Consider the following 15,367-nt stretch of genomic DNA (forward strand, 5'->3'; position numbering starts at 1 on the left):
GACGATGATGGTTCTACTCTTTAAGGTGATTGCAATAGTGAAAGTTCTTTCATTGTCTTCTCTTGATTTGTGTTATGCATCTTCCTTGAGAATGAAGATGACCTGGGGGGATGATGGTTCTCTTCTGATTGCAACATTGAAAATTCTTTCATTGTCTTCTCTTGACTGGTGTTACGCATCTTCTTGGAGGAGCTCTAATGAAGATGGCCTTGGGGAATGATGATTCTAATCTTTAAGTGATTGCAACAGTGAAATTTCTTTCATATTCTTCTCTTGATTGGTGTTATATATGCATCTTCTTGATTTGCTTTAGAAATTAGAGGTAATCTCTGCAATTTCTTTTCGTTCTAATTCCAAGAAACTTCTATTGAGAAAACATACCTTGATGCAACAAACTTTCGCAACCATCTGTTGATTAGTAATATATTCATCATATGAATGCATTTGACTTACAACTTCCATAATTCTTGAAATATAATATCCCATATCTTTTATCTCCTTCATTTTGGCATTCTCCAATTCTCATTAGAGAGATTGAAGTTCAATGCTCAATTGCTCATTAACTTTGTTGCCTAGAAATTTATTCTTCAAACTTTCCCATGCATCTTTGGCTTTGAAGGCATCAATAATATGTGGGAAAATCGCTTCAGAAATTTTTTACTGAAGAAATAGAAAGTCCATCCATACGTTCTTTGTACGGCTGCTATTCATACTTCTTGACTTCACTCAAATTTGCTTCTTAAGGCTCAACATAGCCATCCTCACACTGCCGCATAAAGTTTTTAAAAATATATTGTAAAGGGTAAATTCCATTAACCTCCCCTGAAGTTTGGGCAAATACCACTCAAGTTCAAAACGTTTCAAAATTGACTAATTAAGTCCCTAAAAGACATATTAGTCCCTAATACCCTTTACATTGTTACCCCTCCATCATTTTTCTTTCCTTCACTCAGAACTCTCTCTAGTCTCTTCTCTCTGGTTCCTCTCCCTCTTTCATGGCTTCCATTTGATTGGGATTAAAACAATGATTTGTCATTCCAACTCTAGGACGACAAGCACCACGAACGCTCTGTTTTCGTGTCCTGCTCTTCGTCGCTCAGTAGTGAGGTTTCATTGGAGGAAATTCGAGCATGTAGGATGAGGCTCATTTCTACTATGGCTCGTCACCATCAAATGAATCTCCAAAAAAAGTCCACTCTCAGATCTCCCGAGTTCTTCATGGCTTCCACCCTCAGCTTTGCCTTTATGTGAGTCTCTTTTTCCAGAGCCATTCATTTTTTTTTTCTTGAATAATTAGTGGATCTTTGTGTTGTTTCTTGTTTTGGAGCTGTTTTTGGATCTGGGTTTTGTTTTTACATCTTATTTTTGGCTTTTGACTGTGTCAAGATAATGCAAAGAAGAATAGAGAGAATAGAAAGGTTCAAGACACACGGCAAGATCAAGGGAAGAAGAAAGTTCATACCTCTGCTTAAACGACAGTGAATAGAGTTTGTATGTTGTTTTATTTTATTCTATACGACATGCAGTCTTGCGTTATTATGTATAGTTTTAGTAATTGGCATGTGGACAACACGTGGATGGTTGTTAGTTCTATTAGTTAGGATTAGAGGTTAATTCTAATTGTTAGTTAGCTCTCTCTGTTTTTCCTTTCTCGTGTGTGTGTGTGTGTGTGTGTGTGTGTGTGTGTGTGTATACAGAGCACTATAATTCTATTCAATTGAATGCAATACAGAATTTCATCAATTCCATATTCTTCTTTCTCTATTTTTTCAATATGGTATCAGAGCAATTATTAGCTTCCGCTTAAGTTTCTCAAAATTCCCAATTCTTTTCCCCAAAAGTTAGGGTTTTTCTTCATCAGAGTCTCGAAGCTTTATCAATGGCTTCCTCTGGTCAAGCTTCTACAAGCATCACTATTGACGAATCACATCCCTTCTTTCTTCATCATGCTAAGAGTCCTGGTGCGATATTAGTCTCACAACCATTGATTGGAGGTGAGAACTATCCTATGTGGGCACGATCTATGGAGAGAGCTCTCAGGATCAAGAGTAAGTTCTGGTTGATTGATGGATCAGTTTCTCTGATTTCAGCCATGGAGAAAGTTCCTATCTTGGTTCAAAGCTGGGCACGTTGCAATGATATTGTGGTTTCTTAGATCATTAATTGTGTTTCTCCCAGGATTGCTACAAGCATGGTGTATTGTAAAACTGCTAAAGAAGTTTGGAATAAGTTTCAGAGCATGTTTTCTCAGGGTTAGGGTTTATCAATTGTAGAAGGATCTAGCAAGTTTTTCTCAAGGTGAGCTCTCTGTGACTGAGTATTTCACCAATCTTTCAATTCTGTGGGATGAATTACAAAATTATGAGCCACTTCCTACTTGTTCTTGTGAGAAGAGTGTATGTAATGTGAATGAGAAGATCTCTAATATTCATCACAGAGAAGCTATTATGCAATTTTTTATGGGTCTCAATGATTCTTTTTCTCACATCTGAGGGCAAATCTTGTTAATGGATCCTATTCCATATGTTGAGAAAGTGTTCTCTTTGTTGATTCGAGATGAGAAGCAAAGATCAGTTGGGCAAGGTAGCAACAATGGTCCTTTTGTGGAGTCCACTGCACTTGCAGCAAAGACCATGAACCTTGACTCTAGGATCTTCAAGAAAGACAAAGAGAAGCCCACTTGTAGCCACTGTGGTTTGCATGGACACACCATGGAGAAGTGCTACAAACTCCATGGTTATCCTTCTCGCTACAAGACCAAGTCAAGGGCTAATTAAGTTTCTTCCTTTGATGTTGTTCAAGACTCAGTTGTTACTACTCAGCAAGCTTTTCCTTTTACAATGGAGCAATGTCAGAAATTACTTACTATGATTGGAGGGAATGAAGCTCAGACCAACACTGTTGCCATGGCCAATAATGTTGCTTTCAATCAAGCTTCTTGTTCTCAGTCCACGCCCCTAGCAGGTAATCTCAAGCACTCCATATTTTCTACTAAACTTGTGAACAGAACTGCCTTTGGTGTTGATACTTGGGTCATGGAGACAGGTGCAAGTGACCATATAGTTTGTTCTATTTCTCTTTTTCAGTCTTATACCACTGTTTCTTATTGTGTTGTGGAATTGCCTAATGGTGAATCAGCACGTGTCACTCACATTGGCATTGTTAAACTGTCTAATTCCCTTATTCTTGATCATGTTCTTTGTGTTCCTTCTTTTTCATTCAATCTACTGTCTATGAGTCAGCTTACTCAAAGATTGCCTTTATGTCTTGTGTTTTTATCTCAATATTGTTTCATTCAGGACCTTTCATGTTGGAAGATGATTGGAGTGGGTGAAGTCCATAATGGTTTGTATCTACTATAGAAAAGTACTTCCAGGACTGCACCTTCTCTGTCAGATCATCTTTCCACTCACAAGTTTCCTAAATCAACTTGTTCTTCTTCTGTTCTACATAAAGACATGTCAATCTTATGGCATTTTAGATTAGGTCATCTATCTTTAAGTAGAATGTCAGTTTTACAAAATGTATCACGTTCTTTTTCTATTCAATGTACTGATGTTTTTACCATCTGCCCTTTAGCTAAGCAGAAAAGATTGCCATTTCCTTCTCAAAATAATGTGTAATGAACCTTTTTCCTTAATTCATGTGGATGTTTGGGGTCCATATCCTATTTGCACTCATGATGGTTTCAAATTTTTTCTTACAATTGTTGATGATGCTACCAGGTCTACTTGGGTGTACCTTATGAAATCTAAATCAGATGTTAAATATCTGTTACCTTCTTTTTATATCATGGTTCACACCCAATTTAACGCTAGTATTAAAACCATCAGGTTTGACAATACCCTTGAGTTCTCCTTGACTGATTTCTATAGTGCTCATGGTATTGTGCATCAAAAGAGTTGTGCATATACACTACAACAAAATTTTGTGGTTGAAAGGAAGCACCAACACCTTTTGAATGTTGCCAGGTCTCTTAAACTCCAATCTAACCCTCCTTCTGCTTATTGGGGTGATTGCATCCTCATTGCCACCTATCTCATTAATAGGTTTCCTATTCCTTTGTTGCATAATTAGTCCCCTTTTGAACTTCTTTTTCATAAACAGCCTTCTTTTGATCATCTTAGAGTATTTGGCTATTTATGTTTTATATCTACCCCTTCTGTTCATAGGTTGAAGTTTGACTCTAGAGCATTGCCTTGTGTCTTCCTTGGTTACCCCTTCAATATGAAAGGTTACAAAGTTCTTAATTTGCATACTAGGAAGATTTCTTTTTTCTAGAGATGTCATTTTTCATAAATCAATCTTTCCTTTTTCTCCATCATATCAATCTTTGTTGTCTACTTCTCCTCCTTTATCACTTTCTTTACCTGCTTCTTGTAATCCTACATTTGATGTTCCCTCTAGTACTAAGGTTGTTTCTGCAAGTACACCTCTAAGTACTTCATATAATCCTTCTTCCATTTTAGTTGGTTCTTTACCAATACCCTTGCCTGATGCTCAAACTAATGTTCTTCCTAGTCAGTCCCCTTCTTTATCTGTTGCTCAACTTGTTGTGCTGCCTGGTCAATCTCCTTCCTTGTCTGTTGATGCACCTACTGTGTTACCTGATCAGTCTATTTCCTTACCTTTTAACCCTCTTGCTGTTTTACCTGATTCTTCCTTGTCTTCTACTCAATTTGTTTCACTTAGGAAATTTGCTAGGGTCAATACTAAACCTGCCTATTTGTCTGATTACAAGTGTAATCAGGTCTCTTCCAACACTATCCACCCTTTGTCTTCTTATTTGTCATCTCACAGGTTATCACCTAAGCACTTGCACTTCTATAACATGATCTCATCTATTAAGGAGCCTAAGTTCTATCACCAGGCAGTTAGGATCCCAAGTGGAGAGAAGCTATGGCTGTTGAGATTTCTACTCTTGAAGCTAATCATACTTGGGTTCTCATTCCTTTTCCTTCTCATAAGAAGATTATTGGGTGCAAATGGGTGTATAAAGTGAAATATAAATCTGATGGGAGTGTGGAAAGGTATAAGGCAAGATTGGTTGCTAAAGGCTTCACTTAAAAGGAAGGCCTTGACTATCTAGAAACCTTTTCCCCTGTTGCCAAATTGGTCTCTGTCAAATGTCTTCTTGCAGTGGTTGTTGTGCAAGGCTGGCATCTTTGTCAACTTGATGTCAACAATGCCTTCCTTCATAGAGATTTGAAGGAAGAGGTTTATATGGATCTTCCACCAGGCTTCCACAGTAAGAGGGGGCTTGTATGTAAGCTTGTCAAGTCATTGTATGGTCTAAAACAAGTAAGCAGGCAATGGTTTGCTAAGTTCTCCATTGCCTTACTCATGCTGGGTTTTACTCAATCCAGGGCTAATTACTCTTTGTTTGTTAAGAAGACTTCTACTTCCTTCATTGCCCTTTTAGTGTATGTTGATGATATTTTAATTGCTAGTGATAACAAACAGGCAGTAGATGAGTTAAAAATTCTGCTGGATCAGCAATTTAAATTGAAGGACTTGGGTGACTTAAAGTTCTTTTTGGGTCTTGAAGTGGCAAGAACAAAAAATGGCATTAGCTTGTGTTAGAGGAAGTACATATTAGATCTATTGAGTGATACTGGCATGCTGGGGTGTAAGCCAACTAAAGTTCCAATGAATCCTAATGTCAAGCTCAGTAAATATGAAGGTAAGGCTTTGCAAGATCCTAGCTCTTATAGGAGATTGATAGGAAGGCTTTTATACTTAACCATATCTAGACCAAATATTACTTTTGCTGTGAATCGTTTGAGTCAATCCATGGCACACCCTAGAGAACCCCATTTATATGCAACCAATAAGATACTGCAGTACCTCAAGGCAACACCAGGTCAGGGTTTATTCTTTTCAAGCAAGTCAAACCTACACCTGAAGGCCTTCACAGATGCAGATTGGGCTTCCTGCCTTGATACCAAAAGGTCAGTGACTAGGTTTTGTGTATTTCTTGGTGAGTCTCTAATCTCCTAGAAGTCTAAAAAGCAACAAACTGTTTCAAGATCCTCAGCAGAGTATCGAGCCATGACAATAGCTGTTTGTGAAGTTATTTGGCATTTGTATTTACTTAGTGATCTTCAAGTCAAACACCCTCAGGTAGCTCTTCTCTTCTGTGACAATCAGGCAGCTCTTCATATTGCTGCAAATCCAGTTTTTCATGAAAGAACAAAGCACATTGTGATAGATTGTCACTTAGTGAGGGATAAGGTCTTGGAAGGATTCATTAGAATGCTACATGTAAAGACCAATTCTCAAATTGTAGACTTACTGACAAAGGTTCTAAATGCTCATCGATTTGGTTTTCTTGTGTCCAAGTTGAATATGGTCAATATTCATGCCCCTCTTCCACTTGAGGGGGGGTGTCAAGATAATGCAAAGAAGAATAAAGAGAATAGAAAGGTTCAAGACACACAGCAAGATCAAGGGAAGAAGAAAGTTCATACCTCTACTTAAACGACAGTGAACAGAGTTTGTATGTTGTTTTATTTTATTCTACACGACATGTAGTTTTGCATTATTGTATATGGTTTTAGTAATTGGCATGTGGACAGCATGTGGATGGTTGTTAGTTGGTTGTTAGTTCTGTTAGTTAGGATTAAATGGTAATTCTAATTGTTAGTTAGCTGTCTCTATTTTCCCTTTCTCATGTGTGTGTGTGTGTATATATATATATATATATACACACATACAGAGCACTGTAATTCTATTCAATTGAATGCAATATAGAATTTCATCAATTCCAGATTCTTCTTTCTCTGTTTTTCCAATAGAGTGTGCAAATGATTGATCTTTGAATTGTGTCAAATGGGTTTTCTTCTTTTCTTCAAAGGGTTTCTATATCTTTTTGGCTTTGAGTTTTGTGGTAAGATTTGGGTTTTTTTGTTATGGCTTTGGCTGGGATTGAAAGAGAGAGAGGAACCAGAGAGAAGAGACTAGAGAGAGTTCTAAGTGAGGGAAAGAAAAATGATAGAGGTGTAACGGTGTTAAGGGTGTTAGGGACTAATATATCTTTTAGGAACATAATTGGTCAATTTTGAAACGTTTTAGACCTTAGTGGTATTTGCCCAAACCTTAGGGGAGGTTAATGGAATTTACCCTATTATAAACTAGGCTTTGTGAACAAAATATGTTCGGTCTAGTGGAATAGGCTGTTGATGATGGAGAATAGGAATTGGTGTAGAGTAGCTAGCTAGTTACTGCAGAACCCAAACACTTCGGAAAGAAAAGAAAAAGAACTGCTTTTTGTTTTATATCTTGAAGTATACTACAAATGATGTTTTCCATGCAATGCATAAAACAATGGCCAACGTAACTATGCATTTTTATACTTATGCTTGTTCACTAACTCCCCTCAAAAAATAAAGTAGAGTAGATTGATTAATTACTTAAACTTCATTTATTGTTTTACTAATTACATGATGTTGCTGAAAGTGTATTAACTTAAACACAAGGATAATCACAAGAAGGAACAAGTGTGCTGCATGCTTTAAGCAATTCGTCAAAATGGAGCACTTGGTGGAGCACATGAGAACCTCGTATCATTCAGTTCATGAACCCACATGCAGAATTTGCAAGAAACATTGCAGATCTTTTGAATCTCTAAGGGAACATCTTATTGGTAATCTGCAATGTTTCTTTTAAATTTCAAACTGCTTGATTCCATTAAAGATAGCTTGTGATAATTTCTCTCCTCTAACAGGCCCACTGCCAAAAGAAGAATGCAAAAGAATTTTCAGCAATCAAGGATGCAAATTCTGCCTAGTTATCCTCAATAACCCAGATGCACTCAGGTTGCACCAAGAAATTTGCCAACTCCCCAGTGTAAATACTGTATCTTTCAACTAGCACTAAGATCAAGTATTTCTGATGCTGATCGAGTTGAATATAAATCCTTTTGTCCATTTTGTTGTTCTAGGGAGTGCTTGCTCAATTGGCTAACTTGAGCATTTTTGATAGTTTGACTATCGATAATATTCAAATAAGAGGGCCACAAGTAGCTGCACTCGCTTGCAAAATGGTTGGTGGTGGTGGCAGTGATGGCTCCCTAGATCTCTGTGCAAGGGTCTGCCTCATTGATGAATATGAAAGCATGATCTTCCATACTTATGTCAAGCCACCAACCCCAGCCACAAACTATAGGTATGGATACGTCTCCACCAAGCTTCTCCTGATTTCAACACCTATATATATTTACCAGCAAAAAACAAAACTGTAGTCCACATTTTTTGGATTAGCTATGGATTCTCAATGGTTAAATCTGGGTCAGTCTCACACACACACATATATATAACACTATAATTTACATTTTTTGAATAACTTATAGGTATCAAACAACGGGCATTCGAGCAGAATACTTAAGGGAGGCATTGCTGCTGAGCCAAGCGCAGAGGAAGATTCAAGACCTCCTCTACAATAGAGAACCAATGCGGAAGCTTAGACCTACTGATGGAAAAGCCAGTATTCTTGTGGGTCATACTTTGGATCGTGACCTTAGCCTCCTACAAATAAATTTCCCAGCAACAATGATGAGGTAATTACAGCTCTCCAAGGAAAGTAACAAAGTTTTGATAGTTCTATAGTATCATCAACAGTTCAGCTTTGACTAAACACTCCATAGCTAGAAATACTAATAACTGATCAAAAAAAATATTTTTAAAGAAAAAAGATTATAAAAATACCATGAACCATGATAACATCATAATAAAATATATATATATATATATATATATATATATAATTAGTATAAATAAAAAATGAACTAAAATAGTTCGATTAAATATAGAGACATTTTTTTTTATATGGAAATATATTTATTTATATATTATTGGTCAAAATCCATATAATTCATTAAGATATTTCAACCAATATATTAATATCAAACCCAAATTTCTATGCAGTAATAATAGTGACAACTACATTTTTTAAAATATTATAATTATAATATGAAGCTAAAAATAATGGGAAAAAAGAAAAGAAAAGAAACGCACATTACTTGTAATTGGGTAGATCTAGAATGAGTTTAGTACTTCAAGAAATAAGTGTTCAAGTTGAGTATTGAAGCCATACAAATCTGACCAAGAAACAAGTGAAAGAAGTGAAAAAAGTGTTGTTCATTAAAGCTAGACAGAAGCTCAACAGAATCATTTCTATCAAGATTTTAATGTTGAAGCTCGACACAAGCTGTATCTGTCGAGAATTATGAAATCAGACTTTTCAGATTTGATTACACGCATATTTTAATATATTTGTCTAAGGTTTCTTTTCTCACAACCCTAGACATATATAAGGCTTATTTTAAAGGTCGTCGCATTATGCGCAGGATATGCAAAGTGTATGAAAACAAATACAAGCATATTGTGACCTAGTTCATCATTCTCTCTATTGAAGCTACTGCGTATTTACGCCAAGGGTTTTGTAACCAAGGATGTTCCTAATCTTCATTGTTGATGAACTAAAGAACTTTGTAGCCAACATCTTCTTCAAGTTGGTGAGTGAGTAACGTACTGGAATTTGTATAAAGAAGTTAGTCACGTATTGAGATCCGTGTATCATTGGTTAGTCACGTACTGAGATTCGTGCATTGAACGGAGAGATTGCTGCTACAATACAAGTCCAATTGGGTATTGGGGTAAGGATTCAACTATAGTTTGGTATTTCAGGATAGACCATAGGGTTTGATAAGTTTCCTTATACTTGTAACCGCTTGTGATTAATAATAGTGAATTCTCGGGAGTGGTGATCTTAAATTCACCCGGTAGGGTTTTGCCTCAGTGGTTTTCCCTATTCGTAAACAAATCACTTGTGTTAAATTTATTTTCCACTGCATTTAGTTATTTGGTGATTTGTTTGTTCTACCACGCTATTGCATGTAATTTGACTAATTAATTAACTTGAGTAATTAATTAATTAGCAAGTGGTCGATTCATTTTAACCCAAAAAAAAAAAAAAGAGAACATGATATAGACATATCATTATCACATGGTGGAAGGGCTCAAAATTGAAAGGAAATATATTCTAACACTATCCACTTCTACCCTTCAATTTTCTAACTCTCCTTTGTCGTTTCGAATGCTAGTCACATGTTTGGGCTCATAAAACTAATGGTTCGTTTGGTTGGAGGAGTGGAAAAGTGGGAGAATAGAAAATTAAGAGAAGATAAAATAGATTTAGTTTTCTCCTATTTGTATTTGGTTGGGAGGATGGAAAAGTAGAGAGATGGAAAACTTATTTGTTAGGTTTAAAAGAAAAATGAGAGGATGGAAAAGTAAAGTTTGTATAAATTTACAATTATGTACCCATTAAATAAAACAAAAAAGCTACACATTTTTTTAGCAAAAAAATTGTGTATTTGCAACAAAAAAAAGTAACACATATTTTTAGCAAAAATAATTATGTATGTGTAGCGCAAGTGGGGAAAAAAAACCATAAAGAAGAGAAGGGGTAGGAATAACGCCCATGTGCACTGTGCACATGGGCATTTTATTCAGCCTAGGTGTGTGATTTTCTTCCTCTCAGTTTTCTCCCATTTTGGGGAGAAAACTTTCTAGTATGGGCTTAGGGAGAAAACACTTAGGCCCCACCACATATTTTCCCTCCCTCCCTCCCAACCAAACACCTTCCATAAAGTTTTCCTCCTTTGTTTACTCTTTGTTTTTTCATCCTCCCTAAAATCCATTCTACCAAACACACTCTAAAAGTCAATACAAAAGAAAGTTGAAAAAAAAAATAGCAAAAGAGAAATTAGCCAACAACTGGAGAAGAACAATAGAGAAATGTGGAGGTGAGGATGAAACAAAGAAGAAGGGGCATTCAAGTGACCCACGACATAAAGGCTACCTGCTGTGAGGGATAAGTTCTTCGTTCAACTTGGATTTGTGTTTTCTGCTTCTTCTTCTTACAAATCATTTGATTCCAAATCTGAAAAATAAAAATAAAATCCAAAATGTTGTTAGTGGAATTTTCAATTTCGGCTGATATTGGCCAAAACAAAAAGGAACCATGAAAACCAACCATGGTTCTCAGAACTGTAAGGTTCAATCGCCGTTCGAGCAGTTCAATGCCTTTTTCCTATAAATAGATTCTTAGGATTAAAAGAACCGCAATGACAAGATGTTTACGGTTAATTAGGCCGAACCATATGGTTTGGTCCGGGTCTAAGAACCTTGCTACGGACACATCCAGTTTCACAACAGGTTGATATATTAGACTATTGTCTATGAGTGGTTTATAAAAGATGCAAGTCCATATAATCATAAGTACGAAGAAAGTTTCCAACACATACACTTAACTATATTAGCATGTTATGAAATTAGGTGTGTCCTTAGAATATTGAAATACTTATTGCATTGCCAACGAGGGTTGGTTCAGTTGATAATGCTCGAACGCTTTACCCAAAAGGCCTATATTCGAGTCCCGCTGCCAATATTTCTCCCTGGTGGGTGGTCTATAAGTCCAATGTAAGTCTTCTCTAAGGTCTGCAGCTTGCCCTAGCCCTAGTATGGGGTAGCCTCCCCTCACCTAAACTTTTGTTAACCAAAAAAGAAATACTTATTGCATCGAAGTACTTTTTGTTATGGTAAAACTTAAGTTATTATGTAATATACCTTCAATTACCCAATGAAATTCAAACATGGGTGCATTAATTAGTTAATGTAGTATAAACAATATTGTCTTTCCTAAAGACAATTAAATTCAATATAGAAGTGTGTTTAAATTTAATTAAGATAGATTAGGAAAAACTTGTTGTCAAAATTAAAGTATTCGTAAGTGTATGAACTGCACCGAAATATAGTTTAACAAGAACGAGGTCAAACCCATAGGGACTTGAATGAACGTAGGAAAAATAATTAAATCCTAACCAAATTAGTCCTAATCTAGTTTTAATAAAAATTGGTTGTTTTGAAATTAAATAAACTAAATAAGAAGTTGATCTAAGCATAGATATAATAAACCAGTAAAGAGATTAAACAATCTAAATAAAGGAATTAAGGTTTTGGAATCCGCATTGTTAATTCATATTAGCATATATATATGATCAATAATTTTTCCCAACCGCTACATGATAATCTAGAAATTAATCTTACTATCATGGAAAATATTATCATTACAACTTATATTTAAAAATCTAAAATATGTTCTTCTTCACTTCCAATATATAAAATCAAATCATCAATTGTATCCATTGACAAACAAATCACAAGAGAAATCCAATTCTAAAAATCAAATAATTAATTGCATTCATTGACAAACAAATCAATAGAAATAGCCAATTTTAAAATCAAGAAATAATAAACCAAGCATTCAATTAATTAAGATAAATAATAAATCATGAAAAAAAAACACGATTAAACTCATATCTAGAATCCTACCTTAATCAATTGAGATGAAGCAAGAATAATTTAGATCATTAAAAAACAACCGTTGTGAGAAAGATCAAATTACATAAATAAAACTGATAATCCTTAACAAGGTTTCATCCTCAACCTTAATTGAAAATCTAGCTACTCATAGTAATTGAAATAAAACACAAAAAAGAAATACTAAGCATTAAACTAGACAAATAAATAAAACTAACTGTCATGGAGAAAAACCAAAGAGGTAGCCGCAGCTCTATAAGTTCAGCCCTAGCCATCCTCCTTAAACAAACTAACCAAAAGCATTATATAAGAGAAGTCACTCCTAATACAATTCGGACTCGCCTTCTTAACATTACTTTGATTTGCTCCTTTAGAATCCATCACATGTGGCTGACCTAAAGCCTTACTAATAAAATCCCAACGTGGCCCATTGCAAGACCTCCCAGGTATGTGTTTTGGTGAAGAAATCAAGTGGCCCATGTCAAGCCCATCTGCATATCAACCACGAAAACAAGCCTTTAATTTCTTCTCTCTCTACTTTTCTTCACCACGTCAGATTAACATTAGTCTCACTCTACCACCGCACACTTTTGGTGCGATGGTCACTCCACAAGTATAAGTGTTTGTGGGGTGTAAGGGGGCAAGGGTCGGGGTTCAAGTCTCCAGGAGGGAGTTTTACACACATATACACTTAGATTAGGCTATAGTAGAATTCTATCTTGTATAAAAAAAAAAACATTAGCCTCACTCTTCTTATTTTTATTTTTCTTTCCTTCACACCTTGTTGGACTTGTCCAGCCTGCTTTTATTCTTTTCTTTTATCTTTGCTTGCTTCACTTCATGCTTGGGCTGGATCTCTCAAATTGGCTTGACTTAATTGACCATTATTTTGCCTCAAATAAAGCCTATTAGCATGTAAATCCTTTATCACCTATAAGACAAAAATAATAGATAATCTGTCACAAAATAACATGAAAGTAATGCTAAATATACAGATATGAGAGTACTTTATTATATATATTTCATGCACATCATATATCATCTCCATATATGTTAAGATACTAGGAGTATTTCATTTGAGATGTACAATGAAAAAAATGTGAACACAGGGATACAGCAAAATATCCTCCACTGATGCAAACAAACAAACTCAGCAACTCTCTTAAATACTTAGCAAAAACATATCTTGGGTAAGTAACCTACATGAGATTTTATTTTATTCTATTTTTCTGTTTTTTATTCTTTGTTATTCATTTTCAATATATATATACCTTGAGGAAGTAAAGAAGCTTCGGTATTTAGGTATGACATGCAAGCTGGCAGTGAAGACCCTTATGAGGACTGTGTTGCATCAATGAGGCTTTACAAAAGAATGAGATCCCAAGTTCACAAAAAAGGGGACCATCCACAAAGTCAAAACAATTTTGCATTATGGAGGCAGAGCGAACTTGAAAAGATGACCCCAGATCAACTATTGGAAATTTCAAGGTCTGATTTCTACTGTTGGTGCTTGGACTCTCAAGGTTAGTGCTTGAAAGGTGTTGCATACCTAATTAAGTGTGCACGACAATTGCAAACTTCTTATCCAATTAATGTATTATTGGTAGAAATAACAATAAAATGGGAACGTATCTTATCAATTAGATATTACTCCTATGTACCACCAGCAGGTCAACTGTAGCTGACTGTTGAGGCTTCACCACATCTCAGGTTCGAGTTCTCATGAGAACTGTAATTGCAATTTCTAGTAAGTCCCAGAAACCAATAGAGCCTGGGGTGTGTGTGAGTTCAGGGTCTCCGAGCTCGAATTTGAGCTGGTGGTACCCATGGGCTTACCCAAATGTACCATGGGGCGTGAGACAATGATTGTCACACGCGAGTTCCCTTTTTTATTCCTCAAAAAAAAAAAAAAAGATATTACTCCTATGTATGCCATGGTATTATTTTTTTTTGGGCTTGAAAATGATGTTTAAGAAAGAATATTAGATGTATTACCCCCCGCCCCCCCCTCTCCCCCAAATAAATCTATGTATCACGTATATGAAACAACTATATTTTATGTTTTTATTGCGTGTTATATTATGTTTGAGCATTTTACCAAATATAAATCTACAACAGAGCTTGGGATTTAACTTTTATCTTAAACAAAAAAGATTTATACCTTAAACTATGGGATTATTTGCAATGCAGTCCATAAATTACAAATTTTTTGGTATCAACAATATCGTAGTTGAAGATTAATTTGTAATGTTTATTAATTTGGCACCCCAAAATTTAGTCCTTAAATTATTTCATTGTGGTTTTCTAATATAGATGCGATTCACAAATGTGATAAAAGTGTCTTTTTACTGGACTTAGCTACAACAAAGGACATGATGATCAATTTGACAAAAATATTAAAGACAAAGGACTAAATGAGAAGAGGCTGAAGTTGTGTTAAAGAACACAATCATGGTTTTAAAAACCGAACCGAAAATCAAACCGTTTTTTTCAAAATTTCCGGTTTTTGACCGGTTTTTTGATTTTTAAGGTATTTGACAGGACCGGATTGCACCGGTTTTCCCGGTTGAACCAGTCGAACCGGCCAGTCCAGTCTGGTTTTTAAAACAGTGAACACAATAATGAGAATAGATGAGAGAGGGGGGGGGGGGGGGTTTAAAAGTAGGGAGGTTTTGTTGTTCAAGTTCTTCTTGTACACGACAAGTCTTTATATTCTTATGGACCATATTATGTCATTTTCATCATAAATTGTTGGACGACATCCTATTTATGCCTATTCATATGGTTTGCATAAAAGAAATTGTTTTTAAATTAAAAAATACTTAAAAAAAATATGTATGTAATCCTATTTTGTAATTTGTGCCTTATCAATTTGTAAGGTTTATCTAGTAATATTTTTAATATAACTAACATTACTCTTTTTAGTTACAATTTATTCCTTCTTGTTGTCTTTTCAAATCATTTGCATAAAAAGCTTGGACCAA

The 15,367-nt window shown here is 35.4% G+C and overlaps 1 protein-coding gene across 1 annotated transcript; it reads left to right on the top strand.

Moving 5' to 3' along the window:
• The first annotated feature begins 5,619 nt into the window (after positions 1-5,619).
• Positions 5,620-13,911, top strand: LOC142632758 (uncharacterized). The gene is made up of 8 exons (XM_075807105.1): positions 5,620-5,951; positions 6,099-6,351; positions 7,459-7,645; positions 7,727-7,857; positions 7,943-8,166; positions 8,351-8,557; positions 13,493-13,573; positions 13,686-13,911. Exons 1-8 carry the CDS (start codon positions 5,620-5,622, stop codon positions 13,909-13,911), a joined length of 1,641 nt encoding a protein of 546 aa, XP_075663220.1.
• Positions 13,912-15,367: the final 1,456 nt, after the last annotated feature.

Source organism: Castanea sativa, chromosome 1 (genome assembly GCF_040712315.1).
Source record: "Castanea sativa cultivar Marrone di Chiusa Pesio chromosome 1, ASM4071231v1".
In the NCBI taxonomy this organism is placed as follows: domain Eukaryota; kingdom Viridiplantae; phylum Streptophyta; class Magnoliopsida; order Fagales; family Fagaceae; genus Castanea; species Castanea sativa.

What these genes read in the sequence shown, in the direction of transcription:
- LOC142632758 (XM_075807105.1), top strand. Translation starts at nt 5,620, where the DNA reads ATGCTGGGGTGTAAGCCAACTAAAGTTCCAATGAATCCTAATGTCAAG. An exon ending in TTGTGTCCAAGTTGAATATG is followed by an intron (nt 6,352 to 7,458) that starts GTCAATATTCAT and finishes TGTTGCTGAAAG; the next exon opens with TGTATTAACTTAAACACAAG. An exon ending in TCTAAGGGAACATCTTATTG is followed by an intron (nt 7,646 to 7,726) that starts GTAATCTGCAAT and finishes CTCCTCTAACAG; the next exon opens with GCCCACTGCCAAAAGAAGAA.